A 25,793-nucleotide genomic window follows, 5' to 3' on the forward strand; every position below is an offset into this window, starting at 1 on the left:
TTCTTGTCCTTCTTGTTCCATTTAGGGCTGCGGCGCATGCAGGTTGCCATGGCAACCACTTCACAGAAGCAGTGGGGCTGCGATGGGGGAGGGAAGGAGCTTTGTGGGTACAGAAAAATCTCTCCAGCACGTGTGCTGCACATTGCATTGCAAATGATCTGGCTTCAATGTATCGCGGCAGCATTTCTTCCTGCAGCTCACACACACTTCCATCAGATCTGCGCTCATCGGTGTTCTCTACCTGAGTGAAACGCAAGTGGATGCTCTGAGCGCCTAAATCACTGCTGTCAGATGATGCCATTTCCATCTCGGCGGCGTGTTTACAGCAAACGCCTGCAGATCTGAAAGAAAGGCTGAGTTTAAAGGATTACCTTCCAGAAAGCTGCCACCGTGAGAAACAGAGATGGTGTTTCAGAGGCGGTGCTCGTCTGACAAAAAAAAAAGGACAAATTATAGGTCTAGCATTCCTTACAGGAATGCATGTTGTCCACCACCTTTCACGCCAGAGATTTAAACCGAAGTCGTTTTAAGTTGAGAAATGATAGCTCTCATGAGGTCAGTGTTAGTGATCGAAGTATGTGCTGTGAATGACTCTCAGCTACTACTGCACCATTCTTTAGCTCAGTGTCTGTAAACTTCACCGGTTTAAAGCCATTTTTGTGTTTGCTAAGGATCATTAGCTGTGGCGGCCATCTTGAATTGGGTTGTAGATGTTCATCCAGTGATTACTCTCTGAAAGTTTTAATAAAATCCATTCAGTGATTCATTAGATATTTTGCTAACGGTACAAGACAATCGAACGCAGACAGGCAAAAAACATTATTGCATTGCTGCAATAAAAAATAAAATAAAAAGGTTGGCAATTTCACACTAATGTACGTTTTTACAGATAAGATGGCTTTTAATTTTTTGTATTGTGAATAACAAATCTCCCTTAGACAACTTATTACCACCTGGTGTTTTATATTTGACTGCCTTTGGACTAAATTGTATTATAATGGGATTGAATTTGACTGCACACAGTTTGTTTCTGTTGACACATTTTCTATGCTTGTGTTGCATGATTACGTTGATTACATTTCTTCACTTTTTGTCAGTTTAACCATGAAGAAGGGTATCAAGGGCAAAGCTTTAGGCACCCTTGAATTACAACACGTTTATGCTTATGCTTTCCTGATTGTAACGCCAAAACATGCAGACAGGAAACGCCACCTTAAAAAGGATTAAAGAACAGTTTGTTGTAATCTTCATGATGTTGGCCTGTGGCAGAAAGCCAGAGGATGAAATGTGCCACAGAGAGCAGAGCGGACTGAGGCTCAGCGCGTCCTCCTGCTTCGTCTTCTTTTACTTACACTGGGACATTTGGTTCAAGATTTTTCTGTTTTTTTTAATGAACTGATTCCTGCCACATCCAGGGAAATGTTCCCTGTGCCGCTGGTTCTAACAGAAACCCAAATATGTTAAACATTTGATATGATAAACATGACATCTCAAAGCAGGAGAAGGACCAGATATTGTCTCTTCATTCAAAATGAGGCTTCACTATAAAAGTTTTTTTTTCTTTTTGGAACACTCATAAAGCCATATTAGCTCTCAAAATAACAAATTTTTAAATGTTTTTGATTTGATTTTTTTGGATATATGTATTATCCTTGATAAAAAAAAATCACTAAATACTTATCAGTAATTATTAAAAGTCTACAGCATAATTTGTAGTAAATGAGCGAAATCACTAGTCATGTTTTGTTGCCAACAATTACGAGTCGTTTGTTTACATTCAGACTTTGATGAGTTCGCTCTCGGAGCAGGATGGATATCGAGTCGGTAAAATAATCCCCGGATGTGAACAGAGTCAGAGGGAGTGGATGGAATCAGAGACGCCAGGTTAGAAGAGAAAAGCTAAGTTCTTCTTCTGATGAAAGGAAACAGCGACTAAGAGCTGTAAAAAGTCGACAGAAGGCAAGTCATTTTGGGGAGGAAATTGAGCATTAAAGCAAAGGTTATATGCAAATGAGCTGTGCTGAGATACTCTAAACTAACGGGAGAATATTTCTAACTGGTTGCAGAATTTAGTTATATTTCCTGTTTTCTAACACATTTTTTACAAAAACCCCTGATGGCTTTGAGTAACATTAACCCCATTAATTAAGTCAAAAATGTTGAAAAATTGCGTATTTTGACAGGTTTTATGGCCTGAACATTTAAAATCTCACCATTGATCAGTACCTGTCCTGCAGATGTGGCAGAAGGTCAGAGCTGCTTGCATTAGTCACAGCTGGAAGAATAACTGTTTATTCAAAGAAAGGAAACAGGATTTTGTCACATTTAAAGTTACAATTAGTCTTCATTAGCACGTTTACTATCAGAGTGCTCCATCTGGTGGCTCGTAACACACCTGCAACCGTAGAAGTAATAAAGCTGTAAAAGTAGAAAATGTCTGAAGACACAGGTAATCAGACCTGGCTTTTTTTGAATGCCCTCCAATCCAAAAATAACATCAAGAATTTAGTTTATTTAACACATTTAGTCAGATTACAAGAAATTATTATTTGCCCAAAGATTGGTCACTTCTGCTGGATTCAGTTTATTAAATGAGATTAAAGATAATTTAGTTTAGAATTTGCCATTTGTAAGCACAATATAAATAAAATAATATTAATGCAGAATACTGATTTTGAACCATAAATGTAAAGTTTACAACTCCTCTCTTCACAGAAGCAAACATTTATCGTCTTGTGTGCGTTTCTTCTTGATGTGATGAGTCTGAACATTTAACCTGCATTAAACGCCTCCTGTCAATTGTAACATTTTAAGCGGGAAATTTAAAAACAAGAAGTCAATACAACTTCAGATAAAAAGTGGGTGACTTCCTGTTCTGTTTCAGTGTTTAACAGAAATCAGAATGTCGTGTATCGTTGGGTGAGGAACAACTAAGAGCTGCTCGAGTGAGTTTGATGGAGGGATCGTTGGTAAATGTGAGCATCTAATGAAAGCAGAAGCTTTAGCAGCTGGATGGTTTGAAGGCTTTTAGTGTATGTGTGTGTGTGTGTGTGTGTTAACACAACATCCTCTTAGAAGGAAAGACATCGGCAGTAACCTTTCAGGACCAATTGCTGCTGCTGATTTTATTCACAAGCAGAATTCAGGACAGTTGCCAAGCTGTTCATTAGTCGACGTCCCAGTAAGGACAATCTCGAAATCAGACCGTGCAATATTCAGAGGCATAAAAAAACAAAACAAAACACGAGGTATATCCTAGTACAAATAACACAGTTAGAAAAAAGGCTAAACCAATATTGCTTGTTTGGAAAGGGGACTAGCAGAAAGCCTCTTTTCTCTCTTAAAACAACACTCAAGGCTTAGGTTTTCAAAGCTGAACAAAACCAGAAGATTAATAGAACAATGACAGGTGGACAGACGAGACCAAAAGGAAGATGTTTGGATCGACACAAACACCTCGCCCAGCTGTCAGCACTGTGGTGGAGGGGTGATGATGTTTAGTTTGTTTTGCAGCCACAGGACCTGGGCACCTCGCAGCCATATAGCGAAACATGAACTCTGTGTACCAAAGGATCTCAGAGTCAAACGTGAGGCACACTATGGGTGATGAAGCAGGACAATGATCCCAAACATAGCATTAAATCTACAACAGAATAACTGAAAATGAAATAGGATAAAGGTGCGATGGTTTAATAAAAGTTCAGAACTAAAACCAACAAAAGAGAACTGCAACGTGATAGTCTGATCAACATTCATGAGCTGAACTATAAATTTGCCAAAATGCTTTCAAAATGATGTGAGAGACAGTTGAACTTAGACAGTAAAATTAATTTATTGCTGTTTAATTTAACTCTAAAAGACACAGACTCGTGGTGTGAACTAACACTGGCTTAGTTGTGTAAAACAAACAATAAAACTGTCTAACATGTAATGTGTTGTTTGTCTGAGACTGAATCTCACTTTAGACCCTGTCAAATGAGATGTTAGTATCAGTAGGTACCTACTCTTCTGCTTTCTTAACTCTATTTGCACTGCGATTAAACTCATGTTTTAGGTATCTTCTGATAACTACTGTACCTAAAACCTAAGACTGAAAGATGACTTGCATTTCAAAATGACTATTCATTGTACAAACCTGTTAATTAGGACAATGCTGTGCTTTAACTCAGGCTGTCAAAATAGAAAAGTGGAAAATGCTGAATGATATTGGACAGAATTGTCAACTTTTACCTCTGTTTTTTTCCATCAATCTCACCGGCAGGGCAGACAGATGTCTGGGCCCAGGAAAGGACAAAGCACTGGACAGAAAAGCGAACAACTTCACCAGTGACCTTTAATTTCTGAGAGAGGTTTTGTAATATTACTAATAGCTCCGGTGCACAAAATCCTTCTGGCTTTGGTTTTTCCACAACAGGCACACGTCACACTGTGACATTTCCTCTGACATCTAAAAGGTTTCCCTTTAGGTTGGGAACTCTTAATAATTTAATAAAACAGGCCAAGCTAACAAAACATTACTGCCATCAACAATAAAAACTCAGTTTTTTATAACTTATGTTGGCTTACTTTCTGCAACCTCTGTTGGGAAATAATTACCAGATGTTTTTATTAGAATTTGCTGAACAATGACTTAAAAACATCTGCAACTGTGATTGCAATCTTTTTTTTTTCTTTTTTTTTAAAAAGTAGTGCATGTGGAAGTACTTTTTAGATGTTACTATACAAAATAACTTTGGTAATTACATTGTTTTGCCTACAGGAAGTTGTAAACTGATAAGGTTACTTATGTTTTGCAGACAAATCGTTTGGAAACATTTGAGTTGGCACACTGATTATAACTCCGTAAAAAATCACAACAGTACTTTAGCATCTTAATAATTCTTGAACTGAGTATGTGTAAGATCCTGACAAAAAAAATGGTACATCTACATGTCTGTTAAACCTTCAGGTTTTAGCCCTTTTTGAATGACTTCAGGCAACAACTATTACCAAAACTCTTCCGGATGTAAGACAGAAGCTCTGATTTTTGACGGCTCTCGATTGGTTCAAATATGTGACGTTTTAGCTCCTGGTCTCTCATTGGCTGATTGCCTTGGAGTGACGTGGCGAACCAACCAATGGGAAGCTGCCACACTGTGATTACGAGACAAGGTCCCGCTGGCTGCGAACGTCTTCACCGCCTCCGTCGCCTTTCTCTTTCTCTATCGCAGTCCACTTCGGCCCTGTCATATCCTCCTGCAGCCTTGCTGTTATCGTCGCGAACAGAGCCGCGGACGGGGCAGCCACGGATAACATCCACGATCCAAACAGTGTGCGGGCAATTAAAGAGAGGAACCATCTTAGTGTGCCATGTTGAGGCTGATCTTTTTAGCGGCTCTCGCCGGGCTCTGCCTGGCCAGTGATGTGCTGGAGTTCACGGATGACGATTTCGAAACCAGGATTGGGAGCCACGATCTTATCTTGGTGGAGTTTTTTGCACCTTGGTGAGTGACTTCTGGTTTAACTGAGGATGTGTTAGCGTAGCATTGTTTTAAAAATGATGCTATCGCTTTTTTTACAGGCTAAGTAAGTGACGTTCCGTGTGCAGGACTGGTCAATGTTAGTAAAAATGTAGTCATTGTGTGTGATTTTTATTTTTTCTCTTTCATTTGTATTGTAGTGGTAAGCATTTTCACTCAATTTGCATGTTATCTGGTCGTTTCTTCAAAATGAGTCAAATTATTTTGCCTTTTGGCTCGAGACCAATTGTTAGCATGTTAGCTTAAGCTAACTTTTCGTTCTGATTTCGATTTTTATATTAAATTGTTTGCTGAGAATTATCACTATTTATCAATACAATCTGTTTTCATATTTTGAAGTTGTGGTAACGCCGGAATTTTTAATTGTTGTAAATTTTTTTGTGTGAAAACTGTACAGGAATGAGGCTATAAGGAAGTTGAGGGGCGTGTCCCCTCACAGTTGTAGCTCTCTGATTGGCTGGTCAAGTTTTGGTGTCCATCTCTGATTGGAGAATGAGAAGTGTAGACAAAATGAAATGAAATTGGACAAACAAATCTTTTTATTCCAAAATGAATAATTTAAAAGCCAGCATGGCAACCTGAACCAATACTTACTTAATTAGGTGTGAATAATTTTAATTTCTAAAAAATCGTTCAGAAAAATTTTCACTTTTTTTTTACTTTTTATTTTTGTGGAATATAAATTTCCACAAAAAACAGTATGTAAACAAAGTATTTAGTTTGTTTGTTGTTTTTGTCTAATGACTTGTAAAGCACCCCTAAATCACCTTATTGAGTAGTTCTCCCCCCAGCTTTAATCTGACGTGTAACTTGTTCTCCTGTATGACTGGTTCAAATCTTCTTTAAAGGTGTGGTCACTGTAAACGTCTCGCACCTGAGTATGAGGCAGCAGCCACGCGTCTTAAAGGCATCGTCTCTCTTGCCAAGGTAATCCACAGCTCAGTTTCCTCAACTCTTAGTTTATGTCTCTGCTCAGCAGTAGAGCTTAAATATATAAATTGGTTGTTGTTGTTTTTTCCTTTTAGGTTGACTGCACAGCTAACAGCAACACGTGCAGCAAATATGGCGTGAGTGGATACCCGACCCTGAAGATCTTTAGGGATGGAGAGGAGTCCGGTCCCTATGATGGTCCAAGATCTGCAGGTACTTTTCTCTGAAACTGTAAAGACAGGTTTTATCGGCTTATTTCTGACCCTTTATATCAGTTCTTCTAAATTTCTTTTTTCCTCTCTACGTGAAGATGGGATTGTCAGTTTTCTGAAGAAGCAGGCTGGCCCAGCTTCAGTGGAGCTCAAGACTGACGCAGACTTTGAGAAGTTTATTGCAGATCAAGATGCAAGTGTCATTGGTAATTGAAGTTTCTAATTTTAGGGGGTTTTTTTGTTTTTTTTTCTGACAGTATGAGGTTACATATTTCATACTTTTAACATACTTTTAAAAGTCTACAGCACATCAACTCCCTAATCAACCACACTGAAGGCATCACGGTAGTGTCGGTGGGTACTGCATCCTTGTCTGAAAGTGTTTCTGTTCTTCCCAGGGTTCTTTACTGATGATAGGAGCACAGCACATGCAGAGTTCCAAAAGGCAGCCAGCGCCTTGAGGGATAACTATCGCTTTGCCCACACCAGCTCTGAAGCCCTCCTCAAGAGCCACAGCATTGATGAAGAGTGAGTTATTTTTTGTATTGACCTTTAGGATCAGAACATTCTAACAATGATCTTCTCTTTACCAGGTCCTTCAAATCTAACCTCAACTGTACAAAAACTCAACAGATTTCACCATGTCATTAATTATTATAAACCCAGACACAGCATATTGGCACTTTGCAGTCACTGAGTCAATCATGAACTCTTCTGTAAATCTGAGTATTCCAGAGTCAAATGTGGGGCCATCTGTTTGATAGCTGGCACAAAATGAGTCATGATATAACAGGACGATGATCCCAAACTCAGTAGCTAATGATGGGGGGAGGGGGGATTCAAGGTGCTGCAATGACTCAAAGTCCAGACCTGAAGAGAGCTGTGCAGAAATGTCAGCATGTCTACAAACCTATATGAACTGAAGCTATGTTGCAAAGAAGAGTAGCTCAGAATTCCTCCACAATCGAGCGAGAGCCTGAAAGTCATTCAGAAAACAAATACCGAGCTACGGAATTATATGGGGTGGACTTAAAAAGCGTTTTTGTTTTAGCTTAGTTTTGTTTAATAAACAACATGGCAGAATCTGCTTTTATACTCTGGGTTAGGTTTAAATAGTATTAGGACCAGATTCATTTTATTACATCCCAATATGTAAATATGAAATAAATGGTTTGCACATAATAAATTTATATTGGTCCTTGTTTTTAAGACTAATAAACAAAAACAGACATAAGAAGAGGGGAAAGGGGGACGAAATGGAGAAACAACTTTAAGCTTTTCCTGTTTTGACACTGAACCAATAAAAGACATTTGTAAAAACTTCTAAACGTTTGATGTCACTGGCGTGGCTGCCTTGGTACAGGCAAGATAACGAGAATATTTCCCCTCTCGGTTTGCAGGGGCGTCATCCTGTTCCGTCCACAGCGCCTCAACAACAAGTTTGAAGACAACTCTGTGAAATTCAGCGAGGAAAAATTCACCAGCAACAAAATCAAGAGATTCATCCAGGACAACATGTGAGTGTTTCCGAGCCGCATCGGTCTAAAAACCTGCCTCCCGGTTGACCGGCAGGAACGACTGATCAGGTTTATTTGATCGCCGCTCACAAGAAGCTTGTGGAGGAGCTGAAAGCATTTCCTCCTCAAATGCTCCTCTCTAAAAGTGAAAAATGGATTACAATTAAGTTTTGGGGCCGGCTGCATAATCATCTCATTGGGTAGAGAAAAGAACAGTTGGAGTCGTGAAGAGGACATTAGTTGAGCCAGAAATGCAACTCTTAAAGTTCAGCACTAGTTTGTTGCAGAAGAGACATCAGAATGTGACTCTATCTCATGAAGTGCTGCAGACAGAAGAGAAACTGTGGTTTAATGTTTCCACTAACTGTCATGTGACGAGATCGCAGCCACCTGTACACCCGTATGATGAGCTTTGCCTCCAGTCTTCTCTGAAGGCAACCAGCTTGGCTTAAAGTTAACGCGACAGGGTTTTCTTTTTTTGGCTTTGCTGCAGATATCTAAACACACTTTATTACATTTTTAGCTACTCTGGTATAAACTGACTCTGTGTAATCTTTTTTTTTTATTTCATATCAGCTTTGGAATCTGTCCTCACATGACAGACGACAACAAAGACCAGCTGAGAGGGAAAGACCTGCTGGTGGCTTACTACGATGTGGACTACGACAAAAACCCCAAAGGCTCCAACTACTGGAGAAACAGGTTGGCGTTTCCTCCACGTCCTCCCTGCGGCGGCGGTTAACTCTCGGCTTTATCTTAAATCTCACACGTTGGTTAGGCTGTTCGAACCACAGCCGAAGAAACGCCTGTTTGTCTTTATTAACCATGTCGTTTTATTACCAACTGCATGACTTGAACAAAGTAACGAACCAAAGAAACGGCTTACAGGGTGATGAAGGTTGCAAAGAGCTTCCTGGATCAGGGAAAGAAGCTGAACTTCGCCATTGCCAACAAGAACCAGTTCAACCACGAAGTGTCGGAGTTCGGCCTGGACGGCAGCTCAGAGCTGCCTCTGGTGACCATCCGCACCGCCAAGGGAGACAAATACGTCATGAGCGAGGAGTTCTCGTAAGTCCTGATGAACGGCTGCAGACTTGCAGCATTCAGACACTTTTTGTGTTGTTGGCTTTAAAACAATTCACTGTTTGATATATGAGGGGTTTAACTTAAGGAAATGGCTTTTTAAAAGTATTTAGGATAGTTTAAAATTTTAACATGTAAAGTTATAGGGTTAGATTTTGTTTTCTTCACATTTATTCAGCCTCCCATGCAGGAAAATGTCGAGATGCTCTTGAGGTTGCCAGTAACACAACTTTATTTGATGTTTTTTTTCTCATTAAATTTTCAGAAATTAAGTAGAATAACTTGTACAAGTTGACCACGATGTTTAAGAGTTGATTGCGAAGTACAAATTACTCCTTAAATTTGGAATAACGACTTCCAGCTCCAGCTCAGACATGGAGCTGTAGTTTGAGTTTCGCTCTGGTGATAATTTGTTCTGCGTTCTCCCGACAGCCGAGATGGAAAAGCTCTGGAGCGTTTCCTGCAGGATTACTTTGATGGAAATCTGAAGCGCTACCTCAAATCAGAAGCGATCCCAGAGAACAATGACGGACCCGTCAAGGTGAGAAATCTCTCCTAAAACTGCTTTTAGTTCTCAAAACTAACTTTTTCTTTGTAGATTTTTAGCCCTTTTTTCCTCTTTAAATTAAGGAGTTAATTAGTGCTACTTGTACACAAACAATATTTCTTTGCACCAACACCCGTGTAGCCAATAAATGTGAAGGATTTGACCAAACACTTTAAGGCATACACAACTACAAGAGTGTAGAAAGGAGGAAAACACTTTCTTTCTGAACAGTAAGACAAAACTTTAAGGTTTCATCGAATCAAAAGCCAAATTCCACATTCAGGTTTGAAAATCCTGCTGACTTTGCTCCTTGTTAACCCAGCAGTGAAGCTGCATGTGTTGAATCTTAAAGCACCATTATCACATTTAATTTTAACCAGTTTCCTGTCAGTGAAATGTTAAACACTTAGTTTCCATTCATTTGCTCCACTTTTTTTTATCTTTATCTCAAGTGCATAAAAAAGAATGTCAAACTGAAATGTTTGATTTTTAGCTAAACTGTATAGTAGGGCAGATAAAAAGCTCCTGCTTCAGTCTGGTTTAAAGATCCAACAAAGTCTTTGTGTTTGATGATGTGTGCACCCGCAGACACCCAGAAGTAAAGCTGCAGTGTTTCTGCTTGCCTTCAGGTCGTGGTGGCTGAGAACTTTGACTCCATCGTCAACGATGACAGCAAAGACGTGCTGATTGAGTTTTATGCGCCGTGGTGCGGACACTGCAAGAACCTGGAGCCTAAATACAACGAGCTGGGAGAGAAGGTAGGGAGGGGAGTTTTAGGTCACCCGCTCTTCATAAAACATCTGCAGGAGCTTCGAATTCTTCCACGTTGACCTAAGAAAAGCAGGAAGTGAAGTGGTTCTAAATGAGAGCGAATGTTTTAGAAGAAAATGTTGTTAGGTGCTTTTGGACCAAACACAATGACTGATTATGCTGTGATTGGCCAACTCAAGGCTTACGGTTGGTGCAGTCATGTGACATTCATCAGCAACAACAATGGAGGATGGAGTAGGAGTGCTTGGAGCTGTGTGTTGTGGGTCTTTGGTTTAATTTTTCAGTGTAGTAAGACAGATCAGTCATGTATTTTGCAAGTGGAGGGGATACAGTCACATTCCCTCATATCACTCGAGATTCTTGGTTTGTTCAACAAAGTTCCTGCTCTGCAGCAGGAGCTAAAAAGACCCAAAAAATGCAATAATGACTGCCAACAGCCAAAGTACCAGCAGTACCTGGAGGGGGTCAGAACAGATTAGACCTTTTAATTACCGGAGGTAGAGGTCTCCTGTGGTCCAAAAGCATCTTGTGTTAACAGTGTGTGATTTTAAAAACATGTAGGTCTTCGATCATTTCAGCTTTTAAGCCTTCAGCAGCATGCGTGAACCACTGTTTTTACTTTCAAACAGCTTTTTACTGATGTCCCCTGTTAAATTCTGTTACTGCCTTACCTTGTGTAACCCCCAAAAAAAGAACCTGACGTTATGATTTTGAGATTTTATTTTATTTCTCAACCTTAACAACTTGTTTCCTTCTTCAGCTGGCTGACGATCCCAACGTTGTTATTGCCAAGATGGACGCCACAGCCAACGACGTGCCATCTCCATATGAAGTCAGCGGGTGAGTCGACGGGTCGCTCGCTGGGATTTTTCTGTCAACAAATTGTTTTGTAGACCTTAGAAATCCAAAATGTGTATTTTATACCCAAATATTTACGACTGACAGTTTAACAGCTTAACTTTAATTAGAAAACTTTCATTGCTTTGGCTGAAAAAGTTCTGTCAAGGAGTCATTTTTGTCCTGTTGAGCTGAGTTAATGTCATTGTGTCTGAAAGAGATTTTTGTCTGTCCTTCTTTATTATAGTTTCCCCACAATCTACTTTTCCCCTGCTGGGCGCAAGTCAAACCCAAAGAAATATGAGGTGAGTTTTAGTTCACGTCGTTTCCACCAAACTGGAGTCACACCTACTCTGTGGTTCTCACGTCCTGCTGCTTGTGTCTGCAGGGCGGACGCGAGGTGAGCGACTTCATCTCCTACCTGAAGAAAGAGGCTACCAACCCTCTGGTAGTTCAGAAAAAGAAGAAGGACGGCGACAAGTCGGAGCTATAAAAACTCCAAATGGGAACTCGGCATCCACCCCATCACAACAGGAGGAGGAGGATTGGGGGAAAGAACTAAATTATATTCCACTCTCTTAGTGAACAAATGCTCTGAAGCCGAAGTCAAAAAAGACGCGGCCATCCCTTAGGTCCTCCGCTGCTCGGGATTACTGTGGAAGGTGGCGAGGTGGTGGCCAGGGTCTGCCCGATGTTTTTTCAAACAGTCACAAATTTTTAGGGAAGAGGGACCGCTTTTGAATAATTGAGATTTCTATTTCCTCTGGTCTGTCTACTACACATCATGCTGATGCACTTTGGTCTGACACCAGTTTCCAGCCATGTGTTGCTTTGGTTTTTTTGTTGTCATCACAGGGGCTAACTTTTTTCTTTTTTTTTTTTCTTTTTTTTTTTTTTTTTTTTTTTTTTTTTCTGGTCTTTGTTTTTGTACATTTGGAAGGATTATGAAATAATAAAAAAAGGCCCACAAAATCAAAATGAAGTGTTAATCTTATTTCTGATATTTTATTCTGCCGTGGCAGGGAAATGGGTTCAAATTAAATTAGCATTCCTTGAAGGAATGCATATCGCCCGCCACTTTGTATGCATTAATTTGAATCAATATCTTGTGTGATGTGTTTGTGCTCCCGAGTATGAGATGGGGATCAGTCTCAGTTACTACCATGCTGGAGTTTAGCTCAATATCTTTAAAATTTATATATTTAGAACTTTTTGTGTTAAAGTTCATTTAGCTGTGTTGGCAGTCTTGAATCAGCTTGAGTCTAAAAGTTAATCAGTAGTAGAAGTTTCATTAAAGCATGCACAGTGATTCATGAGATTTTATCTGACAAACAAATGGGCAATAACATGACTGCCTTTCATGGCAGCAAGCGTTAAAAAAAAGGTATTGAAAAAAGACACTTGTTAGTGATTCCCAGAGCCAAACATGTTTTTTTTTTACTCTTATTTAAAAAAAATGGAAACATTAGGTTTAGTCATCCAGGTGGATATTGTTTGATTACCAGTAATCCATACACTGGTCAGATAAAATCTTATATATTTTGACACTGAAAGTTGCATCTTGGACTGAAATGAAAGTTTCTATGGTACTTTACTTTTAAATATGCTTTAGTGAAGTTTATAGTTTCTGTAAATGTGAACTTTTGAATATTTGGGAGTTTTGATTGAATATACAATTGCAGATGTGATCTATAATAAAAATCTGATTAAATTAAATGGTAAAAAGTTTAAGCTTCGTGACATTATTTCGTGTTGTAGCGCATTGAGCCACAGGGTGGCGCTCGGACTCAGCAGCTCTGTTGATCCGGAAACGAAGAAGAGCGTGAACCAATCACGTGGAGCCTGCTGAGAACTTGTCCGGGCTTGTTCAACCTGTACACGTGCTGATAGGAAAGGTAACGTAAAATATTTGTCTACTTTCATTTAATATGTGTATTTGTTATAGGTGCCAACATTCAAAAATAACAGATATTACGACGGTGTCTCTTGTTTTACTTTTTCTACCTGCGCAGTCTTGTATAACGCGTTTATTTTAACGAGCCTGGGCTTTTCATGCCGGTCTGCCGAATTTTACTAAAATATCCATCAGTTAAAGAAAACTGTAGTATTTAGCCGATTAAAGAAATATATATTAATCATCAAACGATGTTTTCTTAAACTTTAAAGCCGAGTGGTCAATTCGGCTCAAATGTATTTAGCCAAACTCGTATATGTTTGGCTTGTTTTTCAGAAAATGGCCTATTCAGATGTATCCAGCACATGGTTAACTTCAACTGGGTTTGGTCTCGATGTGGACCCAGGCTTGAGTTTACGGGCATTTTTGAAATTTACCTAATTTTTAATTTAGTCGAAGTCATCGTGTCTGCCTTGAACTTGAACTCCCGTCAGTAGTTTTAATCATTTATTCAAGAAGCATGGTCGCACAACAGGCTGGGTGAGAATAAGGCAGATTATTACCTTGTCTGTCAAAGGGATTGTTTAAATGTTGTAATTAACCTCTTGTCTTTTGCATATTGTTTCTTCAGGTATGACCACGGGACAAGTGTCATTACTTGATGATGGCGGAATCCATAAAAAATAATAAAAAAGCCTCCTCTGGGGGGCTTATTGGAAACTACAGGTATCTGCACAAGAAATCTATGATTTGTTCAGCGGAGAACACACGAGTCAGGAAGAAGCACCACCATAAGGTGGTTATCCCCAACAACAGGATGAAGAGAGTCCCAGAAGAATCCCTGGATACAAATAAACTGGTAAAGAAAGCTAAACTGAGGGACGCACACCTGGAGGGTCAAAGCCCTGTGAACTCTGAGAGCAGAAGTGTTGAAGAAATGAGACAGGAACCCTCAGTGCCTGAGCTCGAACACGACAGTTTAATAACGGCCCTCAGAGACTGCTGGGAGGTGGACAGTGGGTTCTCCTCCGAAGCCAGCCCTCCAGTCAGCAGTCGCAGTTCACCGTGCCACATCTCATCTCCCACCTTAGTGGTGGCGCTGGACTGCGAGATGGTGGGGACGGGGCCCGGCGGGCGGTGCAGTGAGCTGGCCCGCTGCAGCATCCTCGACTATCACGGCAACATCCTGTACGACAGATACATCAGGCCGTGTCAGCCCGTCACTGACTTCAGAACGCGATGGAGCGGCATCCGGAGGCGGCATCTCCGCAACGCCACGCCCTTCGCTCAGGCCAGAGAAGAGGTATGGCCGGGTTTGCTTCAGCATCAGGATTTAAAGTCTGACCTGATCTCTTACGTCTTCATGTGGCAGTTTAAATTATTACTGTGTGAAAGTCTGGAGCCTCACCACATATTTGTATTTTGTTTCAATGAAGCCGGACTTCATTGTATTTTATTTTAAGTTGTCTTAAGCATTAATTAGCCAAAGGTTTTATTTTTTGATTATTTAAGCCACTTGACAATGAACAGTAAATCAGTCAAGAATGTTTTACTCTTAAAAACTCTTAGCTCTAAAACTCTAATGACTCTTAACTACTTTGGAGAACCATTGCTTTGATTGCTAACTGATGACTTGGCAAATAGTAGTTTTTTTCTTTTTGTGTCAATAAGGAGATTCTCCAGGTAGTATTAGCTAAAAACATTGACATTCCTAAATATAGGAAACTATTTAAGTGTCTCATAAACCTTTAATCATACGAAAGCCTGATATGAGTTACATATAATCTGCTGTTTACTGAAGCTTTATCAGAAATCATCTTGGTGGAAGAATGGCTGTTTGATAAAGGAAAATGGGGAGAAACATACGCCGAACTGTTCTGAAACCATAGCACCCCGAATACTTCAACCATCTGTTTTCACAAAACTACTTTCAAAAAGACTCAAGACCTATGAAACGTTTGTAGTTTTTCTGGGCAGGAAGATGCAGAAGATGTTAAAGGGAAATGCAGCTTACACAGAGGAATGGGGCATCTTAGAAATTAGCTATTTTTGAAATCATCTAAGCTCCACAATAAGAACCACAGAGTGATTGGATTCAAACTTTTCAACCTCCTCTCTCTGCTTCTCCTGCAGGTCCTCAGCATACTTGAAAGCAAAGTGGTTGTAGGTCACTCCATCTTCAATGACTTTGAGGCATTGGACGTGATCCACCCCATTCACCTGGTCAGGGACACCTGTACAACACGTCTCCTGAGCCGATTGGCCGGTTTCCGTCGAGGACAGTGTCCTTCCCTTAAAGTCCTGGCCAGTAAGCTGCTGAACAGGCAGATACAGGTGATCATTTTTTTTCAAATACAAGAACTTGTTGGAGTCTTGTTTATTCTGTTTGATGTGAAGTAGATTAAAACATTTAATTATTGCACATGTAATCAATGAGTACACTTGCTACTCGTTTGTATCCTTTTTTCTTTCCGTCCTGAGTACTTTGTTGTTGTGGCTAACTGTTCAGTCTGTTTCTGTTCAGGTTGGGAGGAAAGGTCACTGCTCAGTGGAGGACGCCCGGGCTGCCCTCGATCTCTACAAGCTGGTGGAAGGAGAGTGGGAGCAGGAGCTGCAGGACAGGCTGAGAGACGACGACGCTCCGCTTCAGCCGAGCTTCGCCTCGTCGAACCACTACATGCAGGACGAGTACTGGCCAGATGACGTGGTTGCAGACAGCCAGTGAAACGACTCAGGACCCTTCGGCGTGGCAACTCAGTCGGACAAGCAAGTTCAGATAATAATGTGAAGGAAAAACTGGGACAGTTTAATAACAAATATGTTGGGAGACCAATTAAACGTATCGACTGTGTTTCACACATATAGATGATACATATTTATCTAAAGAGGGAAGTGGTTTAATAATTTAAGTAAAACACTATTTGTACCTAAACATGAGTTGTAATGGCCCAGTGCTTGCTGTGTTTTCACGTTTGCTTGAAAGTACATTATTTATAAAGTTTACGATTGTGTTTTCATGTTTTTGGAGTTAAGAATTGGTGCTGTTCCAGTTTAGGTTACATGTAGAGTGTGACGTTCTCCAACTACAATCTGTTTTTCCTGGAAAGAGTGGTGTAAGTGTTTGAATTGGTACGTTAAAGGGATAGATGGTCCATAGATGCAGCTCAGTCTTCAATGTATTTTTGAACATCTACACGAGCAACTTTTGAATTTTCAGTGAAGAATCTTTGAACTGGAACATTCGAGCCTTCGACACACTAGTTCTCCCACCAGGTTGAAGTTTGTATTTTGCTGTTTATTCCCTTTTTAAACCTGTTATTTATGATGTAATTCCTGCACTCTTGCCCAGAAATAAAGTGGGCGAACCTCCTGACTTCACGTAAGCAGCGTTTCCATCACTGCCAGTTCTGCGCTGCATGTTTAAACAATTGCATTCTCGTGTTTCTGAGTTTGCCTCTGTTCACACGTGGCCTCAAGTGTTTCCAATGTTCAAAGATGAAAGTTGTGCTTCATTACCTCTCTGTGCACTGTTTAGAGTTGAAATAAAATGGCATCATGTGCAATTAAAGCATCGTAAGTGTAATGTATGAAAGATGGAGGTGTTTGATTTTCTCCTCTTTAATTTCTATTCACTACTATTTAAACCCTGATATACAGTTGCAGACATAAGTTTACATGTTCTGTAGATGTGTTCGCTATTGTTCTTCAGCATTTCTGTTCTCATCCAAACCCAGGAGCGAGCAGACCCATCCAAAGGCTGAGTGGATATAGCCAGAGAGCACAACGTTTCATTGTTTACCCAATCTGTCTAATTTTGTTCCCCAAATCGCTTTGTTGAGCTGATCAGGCCTGGTTTAGCAGATTACTGGCCAGCTGCCTGCTCCTTGGTTGTTGCATCAGAGGGGAAACGTGCATCAGCGGCGTTCACACCACCAGGGTGAGTGAGGATGAAGTAGGTAAGTGCCCAACATGAATTTCACAAACTCTGTAACCTGTGTACTCAATCCACATATTAGATGAAGCAAAACCTGTGCAAGAGGCTAGATGTGACATGAGACCTAATGCAAGTTATTTATGTTTATTGATATGAGTGTCTGAGTGTAAATTCTGATTCCTTGAGTGGTGTGTGACTAAAGAAACACGTGGAAATGACAGCCATGTTTGAGCCAACCCAAGCAGAAAACAGCCAGGCATGTTAGCTGATTAGCTGTTTATTCTGCTGTTAGGGTTTAGCATTTTTTTATTTCCTGATGTGCTTTTTTAACTGCAGCAGAATGGGAGTTGTTTATGTCTCCTGCTTCGAAAACGAGCACACATACAAACATCAGATTGTCTGACAGCAGCTGAAAACCAAATCATAAAGTATGTTTTTTTTTTCTTCTTATGGGTGGGTATGTATATGATTTGATTTGCAAAGAGATATAAAATGGGTACAAGGACATAGTGTCATCACAAGTGGAGTTGGTGTTATCAGGCAGTTGTTGGAGCATCCCACAGTCAAGTCAACATAGCAAGTGAAGGTCAGCAGACAGGATGCTACATGACGTTGCCAGCACTTGGAGTTTGATTGGTTCATGTGTTCGTTTACATGAAAGCAGGAGGTGATGTCGTGCCCCTGCCCAGCATGTGGGGCATACAGATGTTACTGTGGCCTGATGTTTGAACCAATGGGCACATGAGGGCACCCATGCAGTGTGTGATGGTTCCAGTCATCCAAGTCAGACCACACAGATCCAGATATTGGACTATTTACAATATCCTGTGTCATACCAAACTGTCCACAATTGGACTACAACTTCACCGTCTCATATATATATATATAAGCTGCCACAAACACCAGAACAGAAAGGGCTGCACTTGGAGCGCTGCTGTAACCAAGAGGCATGAACTGATGATGAGCAGTGTTCAGTGATGTTTCTTGGTCCTGCGTTACCACAAATGACCATTAGGTGGAGCGCAGAAGAGAGAAGACCAGTCCTGCCAATGTTGCAAAGAGACACAAAGGCATCACTCCTGGCGTCATGGTGTGGGGAGCCATCAGGTTTGACTTCAGGTCGCTCCGGCAGTGATTCAAATAACAATACATCAGTGACACATTGTGTCAACTTGTCCTACCCCTCCTGAGACAGCCCCCCTGTCAACATGCAGCACAAGCTTTCTGTCATTAGGTCATCTGATCTGTTCCCAGTGTAACATCCGACACATTTTTCTGCACTGAATCTCTGATGTATCCAGATCCGGGGTGGGGGGCACACCTTACTAAAAAGGGACCAGCAGTGTGTCCACACTGCCAGCTTGATTATCCATTTGATCTGATGTTGCAATCATTGCAGCACAGTTGTGTGACCTTTCTGGGCACTTCATTTTTATATATATATTTATTTATTTGTTGTCGGGAAGATTTTGTCACTGATGAATGACAATGTATGCCATGTAATGTCACTTTGTATTGATGCTGTTTTAAGAAAATATTTGTGACATCTTTGTAGGATGACAGTAGCAGAACCAGACTGACCTTTCACTCTCCATTATTCCTGGAGGTATCGCGCTGCTACATGGTCACTTATAATGTCCTTCAAGTTCTTCTGAAATCCATTCAAATCCCTCCACTTGCTAAAACCGCCTCTTGCCTAAATAAACTAAACATTACATCATCTAAATGCACCCCAGCATTTCCACCACTGGCTAGAAAAATGCCACCATCATTTCCTCTCGCCCCCCCCCCTCATCTGTTGTGACGCCACTGATCCCAGCACTACAAATCTCCCGTCCCCTTCCACCTCTGCTCCACACAGACCCCTGGGACTCCCCGCCAGCTGCTGCACATCCGCCACAGGTAAGCTTCCTCTGCTCCGTCTCAGCCTCCTCTACCGCCACCATCTCGGATGTTGTGCCGACATAAAACTCTGGTTGTTGGGTAGTAGGTTAGACCAGGGATTCTGCTGCTGTGTTATGTTTTTATGTGGTGAAAGTATCAGAAGCCTTACAACTTTTCATTTGTGTTAAAGCATTTAAGCTAGATTTTTATCTTGTTGCTCAAGACCCTCATCGTGTAAGATATGTCACTGAGCTGATACTGTGTAGGTTTGAAACGTCCTTAATGAAACCTGTATTCTTAAAATTAGAGTACACAAATGCTATTGTAGTTTCATCAAACTTATGTGAACAATCTAATTAAAGATGGGATGGAAGAGGCTTTTAGTTGTTTGCTTAAAGAGTAAAGTCTAATAAATGAGTCAACTCTTCCAACAGCTTTCAACCCCAACAAAACTCTTGAGGTTTGCACAGATGCTGTTCAGGTGGTAGCAAACATTATTTCACAAATCTTAATATTTTTGTTCATATTAAATACAGTGTGGCCCTCGACAGCCACTGTAAAGCTGGTTATAATTAACCCAAAAAGGCCGTCAGCCTTAAACCTCCTCATAAACCATCCAGAAACAGTGTCAAAAATAGCCCAGTGAAAGTACCCTGTGAGAGGCGAGAGGATGGACTGAAGGGGATTAATACGGAGCACAGTGTCAATTGTTCTTTTATTGACTGGGAATCACAAATCCACTCTTATTTTTTTTTCTTTTCTTTTTTTCCACAGAGTGTGTAAAGCTGATTTGAAGAACAGAAAGCATGGCTGTGGTCGTAAGTATTTCCATTTTCGCTTGTTTAACAGTGTGCAGAGTTTTAAACGGTGTTGATATTTTACCCAGGTCTCCCGTGACAGGGCCGAATAAAGAGGCATGGTGATGTAATTAAATGCCACCCCTACCCTCCTCCCAAACATCTCCCTGTGACGGCTTCAGCTGCAGCTCACCGAAGCTCTTTGTTACAGAGGCCCTCAGCAGCTACAGTAGCTGCTAATCTCTCAGAGCCCACAAGCAGTCCTGTGTTTGCGGGCTTTTCTAGACTCGTGAAGGAGATTAACCAACACTGAGGCCTATTGATAATGCTCCTGAAACACCAGCACAACCACGGCACGTGATTGAATTATGTCGATACAGAAATGCAATCAGCTTTTATCCAAAGTCTTGCGCAATTCATGCTCCTTATAGACAGGACAAATAAGTAAGAAAATGTTTTTGTGCATAACTGTTATGTCATCGTTAAGGGTGTGGCTTCATTTAGTCTAATGAAGACAGTACCTTCACTTGAAGTGTTGGTGAAACCGAACATACGGAAAAAGGATCCGATCATCTTCATTATTTGTGCCACTGAGACACAACCAGGGAGGAAGCATCTGCTATTCTGTGAAAACAGCCCAGTTTGTGTGTTCAGGTATTTAACACAAAGAGACAGCAAAACTGGAGTTGAAACTGCTTTATTCCTGGACTTACTCCACAACTTTGACATAAAACTGAAAGTCCTGTTATATTTTCTAAATAAATAAACAACAGAGCCTCTGTATCATGTACAGTATAGCTGAACCTGAACCAGACAATCAATTCCCAGGATTTTCCATCCTATAAGAAGTCGAAATTAGAGTATAAAATCTTAGTTCACATTGTTCAGGAGTTTTTGAGTTTTTTCTATATATATATATCTTTATTGGAATGAACACCATTAAAGTTCACTGGTCCAGATGATGTTTCCCTTCCAGAAAAATAATGTTTCAGCAACACTGAATTTATGCTACATCACAAAAGACAAAACTGCCTTACATCTAACTACGCAGCATGGAGACCAATAATTGACATACAGTTTTAATTGTCCCTATTGTTCCCGTGGCTTCTGCTTCACCTCCATTAAAAAAAATAATAATAATGATGAGGTGTTTTACGTCTACGCTCTCCTCAGAGTGGAACCTACCGTATGGTGTCGGAGGAGGAGCAGGCTCTCAGGGCCAAGCTGGAGCGCCTCACCGTCAAGGACCACGGAGCGGTGTTCGAACCCTGTGCCAGCATACCAGACCACACCAGGCAGAAGGTAGCCACCTCTGTTTCCTCACTGAAGTGAACAGATGTTGTTCAGATCAACACAACAACACATTTTATAAGGAGCGACAAGGCCGTCCTGACTCTAATAAGACAGCTTGCCCAAAAAGGGATACGATTAGTACAAGAAATGGTTCTGTTTTTGCAAGTGCAATAAATGTTTGAGAGTTTGAAACGCTCAAGTTCGACACAAATAAAGGGGAAAGAAAACTTTGTCAGGGCTATAACTTGGATGGAATTAATTCTGACCAAACTGACAAGGTTAGTTCTAGCAGGACCAGGACCAAAGAGGATTACTGAGGTCTTACAACAACCTCGCTCCCAAAGTTTCAGAGTGGTTCATGAAAACTCTCTGAACATTTACGTCACCATCTATTTCACATTACACATTTATTTACATTCCGTCCGTTACCAATAAGGATATCTCACCACTAAATGAAACACGAAGCATTAAAGAGGAACTATTTGAGGCAAAAGAAAGGCTACGTAAAATTCAAAATTACGTTTGCTTGCACCTTGAATATTTGTGGCTTTTACATGACATCACTTTCACATCAGCTAGTTTATCTTTCAGGTGGCATGTTCTGTTTTGTGTTTCACACAGAATGATACTGGTGCTGTAGACCAACAAGGACTGAAATAATCATAAAATTCAGAGGAAATAGCTGTGTAATGTGAAAATGACGGCAGTGTTAGGTTTGTAAAATCACGTTTGTCTTTTCTGAAGTGATGTTCTGTCAAATAGTTGTCAGTAGTTAGCACCTTATCAGCAGGAGGATGAAGAAAACTTCAGGCTAGGCTAGTGGCAAAACAAACAAGAGTCTGTTTTATACAGTTTTCCAGGCCTAGAAATGAACTCTTTCTCGAAAATGTCACGAAAGAATTAGCTCATTTTAAACTTCTACATTTTTGCATCCCATAATTGGTTTAGTTTGTCCCTGTGTCACTTAGCCCTTAGCCTAGCCTGGACAGAGACTTCTGTCCTTTTCTCCAGACTCTACGCTCTATGACTGATGTCATGGCTGACAAGGTGCTAACTATTGACAGATAGCTGATGAAACAACACTTCAAAAACTTACCGGACAATCTTTTATCTTTTTTTTTTTTTTAACGGTCTGGTTTGGGTCCCCCTGAAGGCCAAGGACGAGCTGAACGAGACAGACGAGAAGCGCGTGTCTGCCGTGAAGGAGCTGCGAGCCATGATTAAAGAAAAGGCCGACGGAGGAGATGATCTGGCCAAAGGGGTGCAGGACACCTTCGGGGAGAAACCCGACAGCATGCTGGTCCGCTTCATTCGTGCCAGGAAGTACGATGTGGTCAGAGCCTTCGAGCTCATGAAGGGTGAGCCAAGATAAGCTGAAGGAACTCAGATTTACTAACACTACTTTTCTTCCTCTCATCGATAAAAAAAACGTGAATATGAAACTAATTTGAACAGCCGTACGACCTTAAAGATTTAAAGTGTAAACTGGATCCTTGTGATTGAACTGTGGTTCTGTTTAGGGATTTATAAAAAATAGTTTCAAAGCCAAACTATCAACTGGACTTGTGTTCAGCTCATTTTCCTTTGCCTCTCTTCAGGATACGTGCGTTTCAGGAAGGATTACCCCGAGCTGTTCGAAAACCTGACCCCGGAGGCCGTACGCAGCACCATCGAGGCTGGTTACCCCGGCATCCTGCACAGCAGAGACAAATATGGCCGCGTGGTCCTGCTCTTCAACATTGAGAACTGGGACTACGAAGAGATCACCTTCGACGAGGTACGTTTCGCTTCCATTTTTGCCGTTCCTGAGCAGGCAGACAGGGCAGATTTGAGGAAGGTTTAATGTAGCTGTGGTAATGACAAGGCCCCCTGACGTGTGCTCAGATTTTACGTGCCTACTGTGTGATCCTGGAGAAGCTGCTGGAGAACGAGGAGACTCAGATCAATGGGTTCTGCATCATTGAGAACTTCAAAGGCTTCACGATGCAGCAAGCTTCGGGAATCAAACCCACCGAGCTCAAGAAGATGGTGGACATGCTGCAGGTGGGAACTAATTCAGTACTTTGTGCTCAACCAAGTTGTGTTTGCTGGAGAGGGAATTAAATAAGAAAAAAATAAAACAGTCTCACATTCTAGCATTCCTCTCATGTCTCCTGAACCTTCTGATATCATTGTGCGTTGTTCTTTGTGGTCCCCCAGGATTCGTTTCCCGCTCGTTTCAAAGCTGTGCACTTCATCCACCAGCCCTGGTACTTCACCACCACCTACAACGTGGTCAAACCCCTCATGAAGAGCAAGCTGCTGGAGAGAGTGAGTCAGATTCATTCAATTAAATATAATTGCAGATTATAAGAACTATTAGTACCACTTTAAGTGGTTATAAGGACCTACGTGTTTGCCTTCACACCACCAGAGGAGTGCTGTGATTTAGCGACACTCGGTCAGTGCTCAGCACAGCCGCATCACTCACTGTAGGCACGCAACATTCACCATCAACAACAACGAAGGACTGTGTAGCTGGAGCTGTGTGCTGTGGCTCTTTGTTTTCATTTTAAAAGTGGAGCGCAGGAGTGCTACAACCATCCAGAACAATCTGTTTTAGGAGTCAAGAGTTATACCACAGATCAGTCTACTTTGTGCTGCACGACACCAGAACAGTTAAGTAGCTTCTAAATGCAGTTTTATTAGTGCAGATGCTGGAAAAGCATTCAATTTGCTCAGCCAATCAATGTGCTCTTATGTGTGGACCAATCAGTTTACCTTATATGACTCAAAAGTCCTCCTTGAGCTAAGAAAGTGCCTACTCTGGGGAGTCATGCACGCAGGAAGGATTTTTATCAATATGCAAAAGTTTTTATTGTTTCAGTCTTGTGTCCCCACAGAAACAGCATTTTAGGAGCCCCAAAACTGTAGCAAAAATTAGTTAAAGTCAATTACTGTAATTTACCTTTCAATTTTTAGAAAGAAAATTGTGCTTCAATTCGACAACTAGCTTCTACTATGTTAGTTTGTGTCAACTCAAACGTTGTTACTGGTTTCATACACAAATACCACCTGCTTCTCTTCTTGCTTTAGGTGTTTGTTCACGGAGACGAGCTGGAAAATTACTACAAGGAGTTCGACCCCGAGATTCTTCCGGCCGAGTTCGACGGGAAAGGCTCCAAGTACGACGGCAAGGCCACAGCGGCCAAGCTGTTTGACTAAACGTCCTCGGTCCCGATCCGAACGAGTTGGAGATCTGTTAAATGTTAAAAACCTTATAGACTGGGAAGAATCAAAGCCAAATCTAGCTGAGGTTGTAGAAGCGGGAGTTCTGAATGAAAAATGTGTGAGAACCTGTTTTCCAGAGCTCCTGATAAAGCCCAATCATGCAGGAGTAAACAATCTGACTTGCAGTTATTTCACTTTGTAAAACTATTTGGATTATATACAGTAAGCCACCGAGTTTATAAAATAATTCAGCTCTTCTGTTTCAGCTGCACTTATTTCTCACTTCCTGGCAGTTTTCTAAAACATTATGGCTTTTAGTCTGGTTTTTACACGTGAAACCATTACTTTTCACCTTTAAATAGTCTTGAAACAAGTTATAACAATGAACATTTAAGCACTCTTTTTGTTCAATTTCTTACTTTTGCACATTAAAACCATGTAAACCAGGAAAAAACAACAACATTAGTGTTGTTTTACACAAGCAAACAGAAAAATAGCAGCATGTCATTTGAGAAGTTTTAAAAAACACATTGTGATGTAACATAAAAAAATACACAACTGAACGTACAGACTGTGGTGGATTTGGAGTCTTAAGCAGATTTCAAGATTGCGCAGGTTGTTTTACACATCAGATTAGCAGAAACCAGAATTTAAACTAAAACCCTTTGTTCAGAAATAGTCCGTGCTTCAGTAATTATACAGTGGGTTCAGAAAGTATTCAGACTTTCACTTTTGGGCCTTTGTTAGAACCTGATGGTCAGTCTGAGCTTCACAGATCCTGTGTGGAGACGGGACTCAGTTCCAGAAGAAAAAAAAAACAGAACTGCAGGCCTTTAAGGACTCAGACTGAAGAACAAGACTGTCTCTTCTGTCGAAACCAAAACTGGGCTGTTTGGCCTCAGATCTCAACATTCTGTTTGGAGGAAACCAACACTTACTCATCATCTGCCCAACACCATCCCCACAGCGAAGCACGGTGGTGGCAGCATTATGTTTTCTAGCTGCAGGGAAAGATGAATGGAGCAAAGTACAGACATATCCTCAATGAAAACCTGTTCCAGAGAGCCAAGGAGCTCCGACTGAGCCGAAGGTTCACCTTTCAACATGACAATGACCCAAAGCACACAGAGAAGACGACACGGGGCTTAGAGACAACTCTGTGAATGTCCTGGAGCGGACCAGTCAGAGCCCTGACTTAAACCCTATCAAATAAACCTGAAAATAGCTCCAACAACAGTACCCATCCAACTGGGACTGAGTTTGAGGGGATTCATAAAGAATGATAGAAAATAGTCCAGTCCAGGTGTACAAAACATGTTATAGTGCAATACTGAGGGTGGAAAAAATTATTTAAATGACTATAAT

General features: G+C 41.0%; 3 protein-coding genes across 3 annotated transcripts; all 3 read left to right on the forward strand.

Moving 5' to 3' along the window:
* Positions 1–5,172: 5,172 nt before the first annotated feature.
* On the forward strand, positions 5,173–12,228 carry pdia3 (protein disulfide isomerase family A, member 3). Its single transcript, XM_017432903.3, has 13 exons — positions 5,173–5,483; positions 6,368–6,446; positions 6,545–6,662; positions 6,760–6,867; positions 7,060–7,189; positions 8,062–8,178; positions 8,755–8,880; positions 9,067–9,246; positions 9,694–9,802; positions 10,438–10,566; positions 11,340–11,419; positions 11,664–11,721; positions 11,805–12,228. The coding sequence occupies exons 1-13, from the start codon at positions 5,350–5,352 to the stop codon at positions 11,907–11,909; spliced, it is 1,473 nt and encodes a 490-aa protein (XP_017288392.1). The 5' UTR covers positions 5,173–5,349; the 3' UTR covers positions 11,910–12,228.
* A 963-nt stretch (positions 12,229–13,191) lies between these two features.
* Positions 13,192–16,897, forward strand: isg20 (interferon stimulated exonuclease gene). Its single transcript, XM_017432842.3, has 4 exons — positions 13,192–13,311; positions 13,942–14,613; positions 15,444–15,644; positions 15,835–16,897. The coding sequence occupies exons 2-4, from the start codon at positions 13,972–13,974 to the stop codon at positions 16,033–16,035; spliced, it is 1,044 nt and encodes a 347-aa protein (XP_017288331.1). The 5' UTR covers positions 13,192–13,311; positions 13,942–13,971; the 3' UTR covers positions 16,036–16,897.
* Positions 16,898–19,046: 2,149 nt separating this feature from the next.
* On the forward strand, positions 19,047–24,688 carry rlbp1b (retinaldehyde binding protein 1b). The gene is made up of 8 exons (XM_017432895.3): positions 19,047–19,146; positions 19,903–19,946; positions 21,099–21,227; positions 22,372–22,576; positions 22,817–22,995; positions 23,103–23,261; positions 23,418–23,528; positions 24,294–24,688. The coding sequence occupies exons 2-8, from the start codon at positions 19,935–19,937 to the stop codon at positions 24,420–24,422; spliced, it is 924 nt and encodes a 307-aa protein (XP_017288384.1). The 5' UTR covers positions 19,047–19,146; positions 19,903–19,934; the 3' UTR covers positions 24,423–24,688.
* Positions 24,689–25,793: the final 1,105 nt, after the last annotated feature.

The sequence above is a fragment of the Kryptolebias marmoratus genome, linkage group LG11 (assembly GCF_001649575.2).
Source record: "Kryptolebias marmoratus isolate JLee-2015 linkage group LG11, ASM164957v2, whole genome shotgun sequence".
Classification (NCBI taxonomy): domain Eukaryota; kingdom Metazoa; phylum Chordata; class Actinopteri; order Cyprinodontiformes; family Rivulidae; genus Kryptolebias; species Kryptolebias marmoratus.

Bases quoted from the DNA above. Each gene is read 5' to 3' on its own strand.
- pdia3 (XM_017432903.3), top strand. From the start codon at position 5,350: ATGTTGAGGCTGATCTTTTTAGCGGCTCTCGCCGGGCTCTGCCTGGCC. The intron at 10,567-11,339 runs GTAGGGAGGGGA...TTCCTTCTTCAG, and splicing joins ACAACGAGCTGGGAGAGAAG to CTGGCTGACGATCCCAACGT. The intron at 11,420-11,663 runs GTGAGTCGACGG...TCTTTATTATAG, and splicing joins TCTCCATATGAAGTCAGCGG to TTTCCCCACAATCTACTTTT.
- isg20 (XM_017432842.3), top strand. From the start codon at position 13,972: ATGATGGCGGAATCCATAAAAAATAATAAAAAAGCCTCCTCTGGGGGG. The intron at 14,614-15,443 runs GTATGGCCGGGT...CTTCTCCTGCAG, and splicing joins TCGCTCAGGCCAGAGAAGAG to GTCCTCAGCATACTTGAAAG. The intron at 15,645-15,834 runs GTGATCATTTTT...GTTTCTGTTCAG, and splicing joins TGCTGAACAGGCAGATACAG to GTTGGGAGGAAAGGTCACTG.
- rlbp1b (XM_017432895.3), top strand. The intron at 21,228-22,371 runs GTAGCCACCTCT...GTCCCCCTGAAG, and splicing joins CAGACCACACCAGGCAGAAG to GCCAAGGACGAGCTGAACGA. The intron at 23,529-24,293 runs GTGAGTCAGATT...TTCTTGCTTTAG, and splicing joins AGAGCAAGCTGCTGGAGAGA to GTGTTTGTTCACGGAGACGA.